The following is a 15,245-nucleotide window of genomic DNA, read 5'->3' as shown; positions in this document are numbered from 1 at the left end:
GTAATATAATTTGTTAGAAGCATTTTACCAAAAAAAATAATAAAGCTACCGACTATGGTCAACATACTATAGGATTAGGGTGCGGTCACCATTACAACATTGTTACTACTTAAATTTCAATATGCAACACATAACATTTCCATATTGCAGATGCAATATGCATATCACTTTATTCAAATGTGCTTACTTTTGTGCAGTATCAATAGTGCCACAGAGAGCACCTACATGAAAGGAATTGAAATTAGTGCTCCATAAGCAATGATACAACATAATTAAACAGCACGTTTAAGTTGTAAAGATGAGAAAAAAACAACCTTTTTAGCTCTTTGTTGACCAATAACAAACTTATCAAGGCCTTTACAGATCTCCTTTGGAGTTGGGAAACTGGTGCCCAAGTTAGAGCCACCCCAACTCCCATCCCCAGAAGCGGAGTCCGAGCCATTGGCGGTTGGGTTAGCCGGAGGAGCAGTATCTCCACCACGAGGATGCCAGACGTCAGGTGGGTCTCCACCACCAACACTACTACTACTACCACCATACATATTAGTGGACCTCTGTTAGGAAACTTTATTTGTAAGTATTGAAGAAAATCTCAATCAACTGGATCTCTGAAGAAGATAACAGTCCTGAAGAACACAGCAAGATGCAGAAAATCAGTTGGGACAACTGAAAAGCAAAGTATCTACTACAAAGAATCTTAAGTTGATAAAGAGTTGATTCGGATTATCAGAGAAGGTCGTTTCTGATGGATCTGATGATATTTCTGATGAAATATCATCAGTTTCTGACAAATTCTGATCATTAAACTTTCTGATGATTTGTTCACCAGAATTTCTGATGAAGTGGCTTATCAGAAATTCTGATGAAAGACCCACTTGTCTAAAAATCACAACTCTATCCTGCCACCCATGACCGAAGCATGACATTATTGGTTTTCATGATTACAAATGCAACTTGAACGATGGATTCAATGAATATGTCAAATTGCTACTTTATGCAGGACTTATTGCATGAATAAACAATTGTTTATTCATGTCCACAGCCGTCTATAAATAGAAGGCTCGAGAGGCAGAAGATAATTGAGTTTGAAGCTTAGCATTCACATACAAACACTCAAACTCCACTGCTCTTCTCACCCACAGAAATCAAGATTCATTTGTATTAGATAATAATCTTACAATCACCTTGTAAAACTAATTTGTTTCAAAGTGATATAAACTTGATAATTCTGTAGGTCTTGTTTCTTGAAAGTCTGATTTCCATTTCCGCACATCTTTTTCACATATACTGAAATCACTTGCCATATTACGTAAAAAGAAGTTGTTAAGGCCATACTGGGTCCAACAATTGGTATCAGAGCAGATTGAATAAATTACTTTCAAACGATCAATCGCTCTTCTTCTTTTTTCTAAATATGGCCAGCTTTCAAACCTGGAATAATGCTTTCAATATTGGTTCTATGTCAAAACCTCCGACTCTGGTCAGGGAGGAATACCCCCAATGGAAAATCAGGATGGTCAATTTCCTTAATGGTCATGACCGAGCTCTATTTAGATCCATTGAAAGGGGTCCACATATACCAATGACTGAAATATCTGCAATTCCAGCAACTGACCAACTACCTTCTATCCCTGCCTCCCGAGCTCCCAAAAGTTAAATACTTTGGAGTGAGAAAGACAAGGAACTGGTAGCAGGGGATGAAAGAGCAAAATCACTCTTAATAATGGCCATCCCCAATGACATATTTTCACAAGTTGATGCTTGTGCATCAGCCAAGGAAATATGGGATCAGTTGGAAAATCTTTGTGAAGGAGGAGAAAGGATGAAAAGAAACAAGAGAACAAACAACGTCTCATCCTATGAAAGGTTTAAAAGTTTACCTAATGAAAAGTTAAATGACACATATCAAAGGTTCACAAAAATTTTAAACGAGCTAAAGAAATTTGGAATAACTAAATCAAATGATGAAAGAAACATAAAATTTCTTGATGCTTTGCCTAGAGAATGGAGAAGTCTTACAATGACTTTGTCCTCAACCTTAGAACTAGGAAACATGAGTCTTCATGACTTATATAGCATCTTGATCCCCAGAGAGGAAGAAATATTTGAAAAAACCATTCAAAGAGGGGGATCTTTAGCTCTTATCTCTAACTCACAAAAACAGACAACTTCCAATGATCCACAACCATCAAAAATCCAGGCCTTTGAAACTTCTGATTCATCATCAGATTTTTCAGCCTTTGCTGATGCAATAGCACTGCTCACCAAAACATTTGAGCAAAGGTTGAGGGGAGGAGGCCAGAGGTACCAGAGGAGTGATAGAAGGAGGATGGATGATAGATCTAAAGAAGATGTTAGATCTAAGGATAAAGGAAAGGCTGAGGTGGTGTGTTACAAGTGCAAGCAAAAAGGTCATTATGCATCTGAGTGTAAGACCAAGAAGCTGAAAGATGTTGCTTACTATGAAAAGAAGCTTGAGGAAGCTAAGAAGCAACAACAGCAAGTCAGCTTAATTGCTGGAACAGATACATGGCTATCTGATGATTCTTCTGATAAAGAAGAAGAAGAAGAAGAAATGGCCAACTTCTGTCTCATGGCACTTTCTGATGACATACCAGAGACTTCAGGACAACAGGACCATTATGTGCAGCAGATCTGGTACTGTGACTCAGGAAGCTCCAAGCACATGACTGGAGATAGGAGCTTACTCAGCAACTTTGTCTCAAAGCTGGGTAAAATGGTGAACTTTGGAAACGGAGTGAAAGGAAGGATAATGGGATACGGATGTATCAGGTATGGATGTTTGACCATTGAAAGAGTAGCTTATGTTGAAGGCTTAAAGTATAATTTGCTGAGCTGTGGTCAATTCTGTGACAAAGGTTTTCAGGTAACATTTTTACCAGAAAAATGCTTGCTAATAGGAATAGATGATAATAAAATATATTTGAGTGGGAAAAGGATAAGACAATCAATCTATTCCTTTGACTTCAAAGAAGAAAATGAACATCCTAAAGTATGTTTATTTTCAAAAATCAACAAAGGAAGTAGTTGGTTGTGGCATAAAAGATTGGCTCACTTAAATTTCAAAAACCTAAACAAATTAGCAAGTAAAGGTCTGGTAAAAGGGTTACCTTTCATATCCTCCAAAAAGGATAAAATTTGTGATGCTTGTGAGATGGGAAAGTCAAAAAGAAGCTCTCACAAGTCAATTTCTGAATCTTCCATTACACAAAATTTGGAACTTTTACACATGGATTTGTGTGGACCCACAGGTACAGAAAGTTTTTCTGGAAAGAAATATATACTAGTAATAGTTGATGATTTTTCCAGATATACATGGGTTGAATTTTTGAGAAAGAAAAGTGAAACACCTGATTTGATCATTAATTTTATAAAGAAAATTGAAAATCTGTTAAAACTAACAGTAAGAAGGATCAGATCAGACAATGGGACAGAATTCAAATATTCAAAAATTGAGAGCTTTCTTGTAAACAAAGGAATCTCTCATGACTTTTCTGCTCCCAGAACCCCTCAACAAAATGGGGTAGTTGAAAGAAAAAATAGAACCTTAGTAGAAGCTGCCAGAACAATGCTTGCATATGCCAAAATGCCCTCACACTTTTGGGCAGAAGCAATTGCAAATGCATGTTTTACTCAAAACAGGACTCTCATCAACAAAAGGCTAAACAAAACACGCTACAACATTATAAATAATAGAATTCCAAGTGTAAACTTTTTACACACATTTGGTTGTAGATGTTTTGTTTTCAATGATTTTGAAAGCCTTGAAAAATTTGACAGAAAAGCAGAGAAAGGTATTTTTCTTGGATATTCTTTGTCCTCAAAAGCTTATAGAATTTTTATTCTTAATACAAGGACAATCAGAGAAAGTTTATATGTCTCATTTGATGACTCATCAGAGACTGAAGTTTCTGATGAATACATGAAAGAAATAAACTTTTCTGACAAACAAGAAAATTATGAGCATCTCTTTGAAATGATATCAGAAGATTTTTTAGAACATGATAAAGCTTGTACATTTAAATCATCAGAAATATCATGTACTAACCCTGAAGAACAAGTAAATAGCACAACAGAAAATCAAAATTCTGGTGCTTTACATGAAACAGAGGTAACTGAATAGGGGGAAACTTCAAATCCATCAGAACCAACAATTGTTCAAAACAGGTTAAGATGGATCAAAGGGCATGTTCATTCTGATATTATTGGCAATCCAGCTGATGGTGTGAGAACAAGATCTGCAACTGCACATGAATGTGCATATGTTGGGTTCTTAAGCACAATAGAACCCAAATCTGCCAAAGAAGCTCTAAATGATCCTGATTGGACACAAGCTATGCAAGAAGAGCTGGATCAATTCAAAAAGAGCAAGGTATGGGATCTGGTACCCAAGCCCAAAGACAAATTTGTCATAGGCTCAAAATGGGTATACAGGAATAAATCTGATGAAAATGGCATAATCACAAGGAACAAAGCAAGGTTAGTAGTCAAAGGTTACTGTCAACAAGAAGGTATTGATTATGATGAAACCTTTGCACCAGTAGCTAGATTAGAAGCTGTAAGAATTTTTCTTGCTTATGCTGCATCCAAGGATTTCAAAGTTTATCAAATGGATGTAAAATCAGCTTTCCTAAATGGTAAAATTGAAGAAGAAGTTTATGTGCAACAACCTGAAGGCTTTGTTGATCCAAAATTTCAAAATGATGTTTATAGATTAAACAAAGCCTTGTATGGATTGAAGCAAGCTCCTAGAGCCTGGTATGAAACATTATCAAACTTCTTACTCAATTCTGGATTTACCAAAGGTACTATTGACACCACACTTTTTCTCAAAACACACAAAAGCCATACCTTGTTGGTTCAGATATATGTTGATGACATTATATTTGGATCAACAAATGAAAAAGTTTGCAAAAAGTTTCAAAAATTAATGACCAGCCATTTTGAAATAAGCATGATGGGTGAATTAACCTTTTTCTTAGGGTTACAAGTCAAACAAAGAATTGATGGAATATTTTTGAGTCAATCAAAATATGTGAAAACAATTCTACAAAAATATTCACTTGAAAACTGCTCTATTTCAAAAACTCCCATGGCAACAGGGAACAAATTAGATTCTGATAAAGATGGAATAAGTGTAGATATTAAAACCTATAGGGAGATGATAGGGTCATTGTTATACTTAACTGCAAGTAGACCAGACATCATATTTGCTACATGCTTTCAGGCCAGATATCAAAAGAATCTCATTTAAAAGCTGTGAAAAGGGTTTTCAAATATCTAAAAGGCACTTCAGAACTTGGTCTCTGGTATCCAAAGGATACAAACCTTGAATTAATTGCATACACAAATGCAGATTATGTAGGGTGTAAGATTGACAGAAAAAGCACATCTGGTGCTTGTCAAATCTTGGGGGGAAAATTGGTTTGTTGGGCAAGCAAGAAGCAAAACTGTGTTGCCACATCAACAGCAGAGTCAGAATATGTTGCAGCAGCAAGCTGTTGTTCACAAGTGCTGTGGATGCAAATTCAACTGAAAGATTATGGAGTAAATCTGACAAAAATACCAATTTTGTGTGATTCAAAGAGTGCAATTGCAATAACAGAAAATCCAGTTCATCACTCAAGAACCAAACACATAGATGTCAGATATCACTTCATAAAAGATCATGTGGAGAAAGGTAACATTGAAATGTATTTTGTTCCAACTGAAAACCAAATTGCTGATATATTTACAAAACCTCTTGATGAAAAGAGACATAATTTTTTGATCAGCAAACTTGGCATGGTCAACATAAGAGATGAAAATGTTTCAGAAATAAAAGCAAAACAAAATGAAAACCAAATTGATAATCACCAAGATACTGAGAATGAAAGGACAATTAAACAAAATTCTGATGCAGAAATTCATCTATCTGATGAAAAATCAGAAGATTTAATAAATCATCAATAAAATGTGATGATTTACCAGAAATTATGATTTACATCAGGAACTTTTGTTTAATTGTACATAATAATCAGTAATCATCAAAAGTCCATATCTTCATACATATTCCATTTGTATAAATTTATAGTTTTTTTTTTAAAAGGGAAAACATTGATGACATGCATGAAGATAAAATTAAATCCAAAGAATTTAATCGTCACAAATGATTTTTCACAAAAAGAAATTTTTTTTGAACATGCAACGTCATTCGGTTATAAGAAGTTTAACAGAAACACGTAAGCACCAATATCATTAGGAGCTATGAAAGTAGCTGCCCACCTATTGAATGCTTACTCACACAAAAGGCTTAGTAGACTGTCATATTCACTGCAATAGATATCGTCTTAAATAAAGAGAAGAAATTTTTTTTGTTAATATGGAACTATCACTTTCACCTATAAATATTAACAATCTGAAAAAGACATTCTTCACAACAAAATCTTCTCTTCAAAAGCCTACTATCAGAAAACCTCTTATTTCAAATGAATCACCCAAAATCAATGGAATCCAACCAATTTCCTCTCATACTTCATGAACATCATAATCTCAGACTAAGATCCAACTTAGAAGGACCTGCATGGGAGGACTGCAGGTTTTTATACAATATGATCATGCGAAGTCCCTTGGGCTTTGCCATGTCTACACATGTCACCATATATCCAGAGCTTCTTCAGGAGTTCTGGTGGAATGCTCAAGTCGTTATGAGTGGCACTTCTATGTGGATAAAGAGTGAGGTTATGGGGGTGAAAATCACCCTAAAAGAGGAAACACTCAGAGATGTCCTCAAATTGGGTGATTATCGAAGGATCAGCATATTGGAAAAGGCAGAGGTGCAAAGGACCTTGACTGAAATGGGCTACAATTCAAACAATGTGTCAAGGCAAATTTGCAAATCTGGGTTCATACCACCTTTTCAATATTTGGTAACACAGCTAAGTGTTTGCTTTTCGAAAAAGACTGGACACTTTAATGAGCTGTCTTACAGGATGATGGAAGTGGTGCATGCTATTGTACAGGAAAAACCTTACAATTATGCTAAGTTTCTCATGAGAGACTTAGAAGGAAACGTCCATGACCGTAACCCTTTTCTGATCTACCCTCGTTTCGTAACCAAGGTAATTACAAGTCAGCTTGACTTTGGAGGTGTGAGAAGTTGTTATACAAGAGCTGAACTCGCACTTCAAGAAAACTTAAGAGTTGCTTCCCTGGTTCCATCAACCTTTCATACAGGAAAGAATAACCAGTCTCTGGTTATATGTGAAGTGCATGTATAACGTGTTGGATGAAGATGATGAGTAGTTAGGTCTATCTGTGTTTGTTTTTGCTTGTTTAGATTTTTTTTTGTGTTCTAACCCACTTCTGTTCAGTAATATATTCAGTTTTTCGTAATTAAATGTTAGTTATATACGTCAATAGGTCCAGGGGGAACTAAGAAATCTTGTCTGATGACAACAAGGAAAATCTGGTAAGAATCAAATGAAATCTGATAGGATGTAATAAATCATCAGAATCTGATAAAATTTATCAGAAACTTCATTAAAACATCAGAATTTGATTCAAATTCACCAGATAAAACTGAAAAAAATTTGATACAAAACATCAAAAGTAATTTTTTTTCTTAACGAAACAGGAAGGATTGATTGCTTAAAAAAAAATTTTTAAGTCTTAACCAAGGTCGATCAGATACAAAGAAACTCAAAAAAAAATCTAGATTATTTTTAGATATGTTTCTTTTAATTTTTTTTGAGGACTGGAACAAGCTATATGAAAGAGACTTCCTGATACATCAGAACAAAGGTGTGGAGTTCACAAGATCAAGGTAAGAAATTTTATCAAACTCCACTCATTCCCTCTCATCTAAAAAAAAATTGATTCAGACTCCTATAAATGAATCAAATGTCTTCTGATGATATATATATGAGAAAATTCAACTCTTTAAGAAACATTTAGAGATCTTTCAATATATATATCATTAAAAGGACAACATGGGAAAGCACTCAATTGAAGAAAAGGCTTTTGATTGGACCAATTCTGAAATCAAAAAGGGTCCCACATAAAAAGGTGCAAGTTGGATACTAGTGTTTATCTTTTAAAAATCGTTGGAATCTCTAATTGTCTTGAATGAGATATACATTAAATTAGAGATAAACCAAAGGTTTTTCAAAAACGGTTGCTTCTTTAAAAGATTAAAACATCATTAAGGTGTCATAAAACACCTTGAATACAAACAACCCACGAAAAACACTCAAAAATCTCTGTCTCAGCTCACTATAAATATCCCTCCAACACAGAGACGTCCATCTTCAATCTCCATTCTCAAAACCCTAAAAACCCTTTTCAAAAGCAAAAACCCAAATCCTAAATGGCTGCCACCAACAACAGTCCACCTCCAGCTGAACACTCTGTTCCCTTAATCACCGAAGCTGAATATCTTCCTTTGAAGAACAACAATGAAACAATGAACACCAATATCGAACAATATGATGTGAAGTGTCAAATTCTCATTGAGTTTCTGATCAGAAGCCCAACAGCTCATGCTCTTACAAAGACCAGAGAGGTACCAGAAAGACTGCTACAACAAGTTGTAAAAACTCTCGAAGCTCATAGTACAAATATGGAGCTAACAGCACATGTATGGGAAGATATCTTCATCATAATCACACCAGAGAAAGTAAGGGAATGTTTGGAACTACCCTTAAATCAAGAGTATGAAGAAGCACCACCAAAAGAAGACATGTTTGAACAACTTGATGCTGTAATTGGATGCAAGGCAAAGATTTCAAAAATCAATGAGTTCAAGAGGAACAAGTTGCCTGCCTTCTGGCAAGTGTTGATGGAAATATTGAATAAGTGTTTATCATCCAAGATCGGAGGTACGGATCAGATAAATATGAATATTCTAACAATCATGTTCAGCCTTACAACTGGGTTGAATATTGATTTTGGAACAGAAATATTTAATCTAATCAAAAGATCAATTCTGACCAAAACTGGAAAGATAGATTCACATCTACCATTCCCCAGATTTCTATCCATCATAATTTCTGATGCTTTTTCTGAAAGAAATCTACAAACTCCAAAATCAAAATATATGTGGAAATCAGAAATTATGAGAGCTTGGAGTGCTGCAGGGTCATGGAAGTCAGACTTTGATGTACCTGTTCTGCCAGAAAATATGATGGATCTTGTACCAGAAAATTCATCATACAGAGCAGAATATATGAGAATGTTAAGTAGGCAAGCAGAAACAAAAGAAGGATTTGAAAAGGTGTCACCCATGGAGCATGATGCAGAAGAATCAAGCACACCAAGAATAGAGCAGCAGGATGAATCTGATCCACATCCAACTGATAAAGATGTGCATATGACTCATGCAACAGAAGAACATCATGCTGAAGGCTCACATATGGGAGAACAAGTGCAACAAAATCTAAACTCAATATATTTTATACTTCTGAAAGTGATTCTGATGAATTAATTCAACCAAGATATGAAATATTACAAAGAAGTACTGTTTTTACAAAACAAAATATGAGTGAAACAAAAGACCCATTTTCTGAGTCAGACTCTGAGGAGGAAAATGTGGTAACAACAGGTGGAGATCAGTTCACTGATCAAGGAAACCTGGATGAGAAAAATAAAAGTTTCTCAACAACTCATGGAGAACCTAAAAAGGTTCAAGGATGTGAGGAAAACCAGGACTTGAATTTGCTTCAAATTTCTGGTGAGGAAACAGAGAATTTAGATACTTCCAATCCTCTTAACCTCAGAACATCAGAAAATTTGTTTTCTGGTGGTGTTAGAAGAGAAACATCTGTTGTTTCTCCTATTTTCCAAGAACAGCCATCTATGTCTCCAAAACAACTTCATAAAGAACTTGAAGATAAAGCTGCTACTGAGAAAACAGTCATGGATGAAAAACCTTATCTGATACTGGAAGAAATCAGAAATCAAAGCTCTATCAGAGACTGTCAAAGCTGTGCAGAAACAAACTGAAGAAAATAATGCAGCTCTCAAAGAAATACAAAAGTCATCAGAAAACAAAGGAAGTTCTTCAGAAATAGAGAAGGCTCTTAAAGAACTGCATGATATCAAGAAAAAGATGACAGAGATTGCAACTGCAGGAGAAAGTTCAAGTTCAGGAAGGATTCTTGAAGAAATACAACTTCTCAGAGCCAACAACAGCAGCCTAACTGAGGCTTTTGAAAAGTTGGTACTGGAATTAAGTGAACAAAGAAATAAAGAAAATCAGAAGTTTCAGAAGATAAAGAAGCAAGAAGAAACAAACAGTCAAGCTCTTACTAACATTCACTTGCTAGTAAAAAGATTGCAATACAATGTTGCCACACTGGCAAAAGTTGATCTTCATAAACTAAAGACTCCAATTACACAAGAAAGACAAGCAACAGAGTTAGAAAGTCCCCAACATCAACCAGAAACCATCCAACAAGAACAAATGAAGCAAACAGAAGCTGTAATAGTTAAAAAACAAAAGCAGACCATGGGTCCACCACCAGACAAACAAAAGTTACCCATGGGTCCTCTACCAAGCATATCAAAGCCAGACACTTCAAGTATCCAACATAAAGAATATACTTCAGCTCAACCATCAACTATAACCATCACTGGAGAAACAAAATTTAGCATAAGGATGGACACAAAAGAGAAGCGAAGAATGGAACATGAAGTGACCTCTTCAAAAAGGCTAAGAAAAATAATGAGAGTAGACTCAGAAGGCAACATCAAAGAATCAGAAGTGCTGGAAGGTGATCTACACACAATCATGTATCCAGAAGAACATCTGAAGCACTACTACTGGAAAGGTCCAGAAGACAACCCAACAAGGCCACTCTCACCAATAAGTAAAGGTATTTATGAAGAAAGGAAAAATGGCAGCTGGGTATATTGCACAACAAATTGACCAATCCAATAGTATCAATTGAAAGAGTTGATACTTTGACTACTGGAGGAGGCTTACTAGGGAATGAAAGTCAAAACAAGTACACCCTAGTCAGAAAAGACAAAGATGTTCAAAAAGTTACTGATGCAGACCTGGCTGATAAAATTTATCCAATGGACATAGTCAAGATGAAGAATATCATTGATGAATGGAAAGGTGGTTCAGTAGTGATCAGGAGAGCTCTTGATAGTGTTAAAAGTGCAGGAGCGAAATTATACAAAAGAGCAGCATTAGCAGACTTTGATCTGTGTATCAATTTCGAGTATAACACTAAAGTGTTAATACCTCCACCCAACACAATGATTCCAGCTGAAATCCCTTCAAAATTAGCAAGAACTGGTGCAATCTTTGACACACTAGAAATTTGTGCAGTCTTCAAAGATGCTCATGATGAGAAAGCTCTATTCAGAATCAGTGAAATTTGCAGGTATTCAAACCAAACTTTAAAGTATATAAGAAACTGCATAAATGAGAAACAAGAGCAACTCAAGATGAAAGGAAAGAACAATGAACAACTAAGAAAGAAAATTGAAGATTGCATTGAAGATTGGATGGAAGCAAGAGAATGGTACAAATCAATGTACAAGGCAACTCAAAAGATAATTGATCACAAGAAAAAGCTGAAACCAGGAGACAAACACAGAGGTGGAGTGAAGATCAATTAAATGAATTGATGAGATAGTACTAATTTTTTTAACAATATTTAGAATTTGTTTTTCTGTTTCTTTTACAATGGTTGGATGGTCTATGCTTTAACTTTTACGTTTTATGCTTTATGTCTGTGGGATATAGTCACTTGATCTTTCTTTTTCAAGAATTAGTTAAAATTTGTTTACATTTGGACATAGAGATAGTTCATTTTCTTACAATACTTAGGGGGAAACTGTTAGGAAACTTTATTTGTAAGTATTGAAGACAATCTCAATCAACTGGATCTCTGAAGAAGATAACAGTCCTGAAGAACACAGCAAGATGCAGAAAATCAGTTGGGACAACTGAAAAGCAAAGTATCTACTACAAAGAATCTTAAGTTGATAAAGAGTTGATTTGGATTATCAGAGAAGGTCGTTTCTGATGGATCTGATGATATTTCTGATGAAATATCATCAGTTTCTGACAAATTCTGATCATCAAACTTTCTGATGATTTGTTCACCAGAATTTCAGATGAAGTGGCTTATCAGAAATTCTGATGAAAGACCCACTTGTCTAAAAATCACAACTCTATCCTGCCACCCATAACCGAAGCATGACATTATTGGTTTTTGTTAGGGGAGGATTTCTTAATGACCTGTGATCCTCAATTATTATCCTGTTTGGTGATCCTTACTTCTGTGACAATTAGTGATCCTCAGAAGTGCTTCAGGATCAGGATCATGGATCATCCTAAGGATCCTTATACTAATGATTGTCTACTTTGAATTCGGTATTATTTTGCAGGAGTACCAACTTGGACTTAGTCTTGGCAACGTTCCTGGAGAATATTCCACGTTTATTCCGCACGTGCTTGGCTGAAAGTGGACGTTATGGAGTCGTGGAAGACTTGCATGATTTGCAGAGTGTTAGTTAGTGTAGTTAACTTCTATTTTTAAAGGGGTAGCGAGCTAATTAGAGAACACTTGGCTATTTTTTGGCTACACACACTCGTACAACTACTCTCACCAGCTCTCGGCAAAACACTTAGCATTTTTCACACATTTTTACACGATACACTATAGTGATCCTTGTACTTAGCTCGCTATCATCCGAAGTTGTAATACGATCATTATTTAATTTGAGTTGGTGATCGGTAGTTTCCATCACCCGAGGTTTTTTATGCCGGAGATCATTCATTGATCAAGGGCTTTTTCCTCGTATAAATCTTTGTGTCACTTGTGCAATTCATTTCTGAGTGATCCTCATTGTTGTTTATCGATTCAAGCATCATTCCTCACTACAGAAAGTTTGGTTACATTGTCTTAGCTTGATTTTTGACCATAACAGTTTGGCACCCACCGTGGGGCCATTGGTGCTTCATTCCTAAGAAATTCTTCTATTTGTGATCATTTTGGTTCATTGCATTCAAGCACATGGCTTCATCATCAAAGAACACTTCCACTGCGATGTCTGCAGTCAATTCATCTCAGGGCATTCCACCTTTGCCTCCACCACCTTCTGGATCTCAGAAAAATGCCGAGAAGAAACCAACTCCCATTTTCTCAAAACCTCTAACTACTTCTGCTTCTTATACTCCTACTACTAGTGACTTGTTTACTCTGATTTTGCAGATGAAGGAGCATATACAGCAGCAGGATAAGACCAATGAAAGGATTCTTAGAGAAATTGGGGACATCAAGAAACATAAGAGATCAGCAGAGGATCATTCCCCATTGATGCCCAGATCTTTGAATTTCGATACTCCGGTTATAACTTCTCAGCCTTCAGTGGTTCCAGACGTTCAATATGTGGGAGGACCAAGAGGAGTGCCTTACAGATCATCAGCAATGACTCGGGCTTCAGGGTCATACTTCCAACCAGTAGGATCCCATCCTCAGCATATAAGATCCTTCGCTAGCTCAGGAGGATACTCGGGAGCGCAGCAGATTCAAGGATTCTGGCCGTTTCAAGGATCTTCGCAGGTTCAAGGATCCTCGCAGGTTCAAGGATCCTCCCAGGTTCAAGGATCCTCCCAGGTTCAAGGATCCTCTCAGGTTCAAGGATCCTCCCAGGTTTAAGGATCCTCTCAGGTTCAAGGATCCTCTCAGGTTCAAGGATCCACTCAGTTCCATGGATCCTTCCAGATTCCGGGATCCTTAAGGAGTTTGCAATCAGGGAGTTCACATATCCATCAGGGAGATTTTATTCCAATGCAGACCATTGCTTCTACTGGTCCTTCGATCATTCTAGAGTCTCAACAATATGGATTCACATCCGGTGTTCCTAATTTAAACCCAATGGGAGGTAACACTTATAATAATTCTTATACCACTAACCATGGCCTTATGCAGGATACAGGTATCAATCATGCCATGGCCAGAGAATTGCAAAAGTTAAAGGATATGATATCAAGTGTCCCAGGAATGGTCAAGCCTATCCCGGAGATTGCAGATGGGAGCCATAAGATATCTCGTTTTGCACCACCCATCTGTGATGCTGAGATACCCAAGAGGTTCCACGTGCCAACCATGAAGTTGTATGATGGTTCAACAGATCCTGAAGAACACATAGCACAATACAGGGAAAGAATGGAGATCAATCCCATCCCAAAAAGGTTAAAGGAAGCATGTCTGTGAAAGGGATTTGGATCCACTCTTACTGGATCGGCTCTTAAATGGCTGCTAAGTCTTCCCCGTTATTCCATTACCTCGTTTGCTAATCTAGTTAACCTATTTAATAACCAGTTTTCTTGTAGTAGAAAATTTGAGCGTTTAACTAGTGATCTGTATAGGATAACCCAGGGTCATAATGAATCATTAAGGGATTATATCACTAAATTTAGTAAAGAATCCTTGGATATTCCTAACCTGGATATAGCTACGGCTGTTGAAGCTTTTAAAATGGGGTTGCTTAGGGATTCATTATTCTATGATGATCTTGTTATGACACCATGCAGGAAACTAGATGAGGTAAGAACCCGGGCACTTAGGTTCAGCCGGCTAGAGGATGACAAAAGGATCCAGGAGAGGTTAGCAGGATCCTCAAAGCAAGAGAAGCAAGGATCCTCATTCAAGAACAACAAGTTCAGATCCTACAACAAATCTGATAACCAGCATGTGCATGCTGTTGAACAAGAAAAGGATGATGAGGATTATCCTCCAATTTCTGAATATTGTTTTTCTGTTGATAACAATGAAGTAATCCATGCGATGCAGAATTTAGGTGATAAAGCTAGATGGCCCAGGAAAAATGACAGACCAGCTGCTGTTTTGGTCAAAAATCACACAAGGATAATGCAACCAAACTCTCTGTTAACGGGGAATGATGCTTGTAATGATGAATAAAGAAAAGGATCACTTATATGTAAACTGCACAAGTGACACAAAGATTTATACGAGGAAAAAGCCCTTGATCAATGAATGATCTCCGGCATAAAAAACCTCGGGTGATGGAAACTACCGATCACCAAACTTCAATATAATAAACAATGTTCACAACTTCGGATGGTAACGAGCTAAGTACAAGGATCACTATGGTGTAGTATGCTAGAGCGTGTAAGAAATGTGTTGTCCTCTCCAAATGCTCGAGAGTGCCCTTTATATAAGTGTGTGTGGTTGAATTTAGGTAAGTCACCTAACTACTAG

The 15,245-nt window shown here is 36.5% G+C and overlaps 1 protein-coding gene across 1 annotated transcript; it reads right to left on the bottom strand.

Annotated features, from left to right (window-relative positions):
- Positions 1 to 173: 173 nt before the first annotated feature.
- On the bottom strand, positions 174 to 549 carry LOC110888604 (CLP protease regulatory subunit CLPX1, mitochondrial-like). Its single transcript, XM_035980128.1, has 2 exons — positions 315 to 549; positions 174 to 221 (listed from the first exon to the last, which is right to left on the bottom strand). Exons 1-2 carry the CDS (start codon positions 540 to 542, stop codon positions 174 to 176), a joined length of 276 nt encoding a protein of 91 aa, XP_035836021.1. The 5' UTR covers positions 543 to 549.
- Between the last annotated feature and the right edge of the window lie 14,696 nt (positions 550 to 15,245).

The sequence above is a fragment of the Helianthus annuus genome, chromosome 11 (assembly GCF_002127325.2).
Source record: "Helianthus annuus cultivar XRQ/B chromosome 11, HanXRQr2.0-SUNRISE, whole genome shotgun sequence".
Classification (NCBI taxonomy): Eukaryota; Viridiplantae; Streptophyta; class Magnoliopsida; order Asterales; family Asteraceae; genus Helianthus; species Helianthus annuus.
Note: the sequence above shows the minus strand (reverse complement) of the source record. Positions and strands in the feature narration are given on the sequence as shown.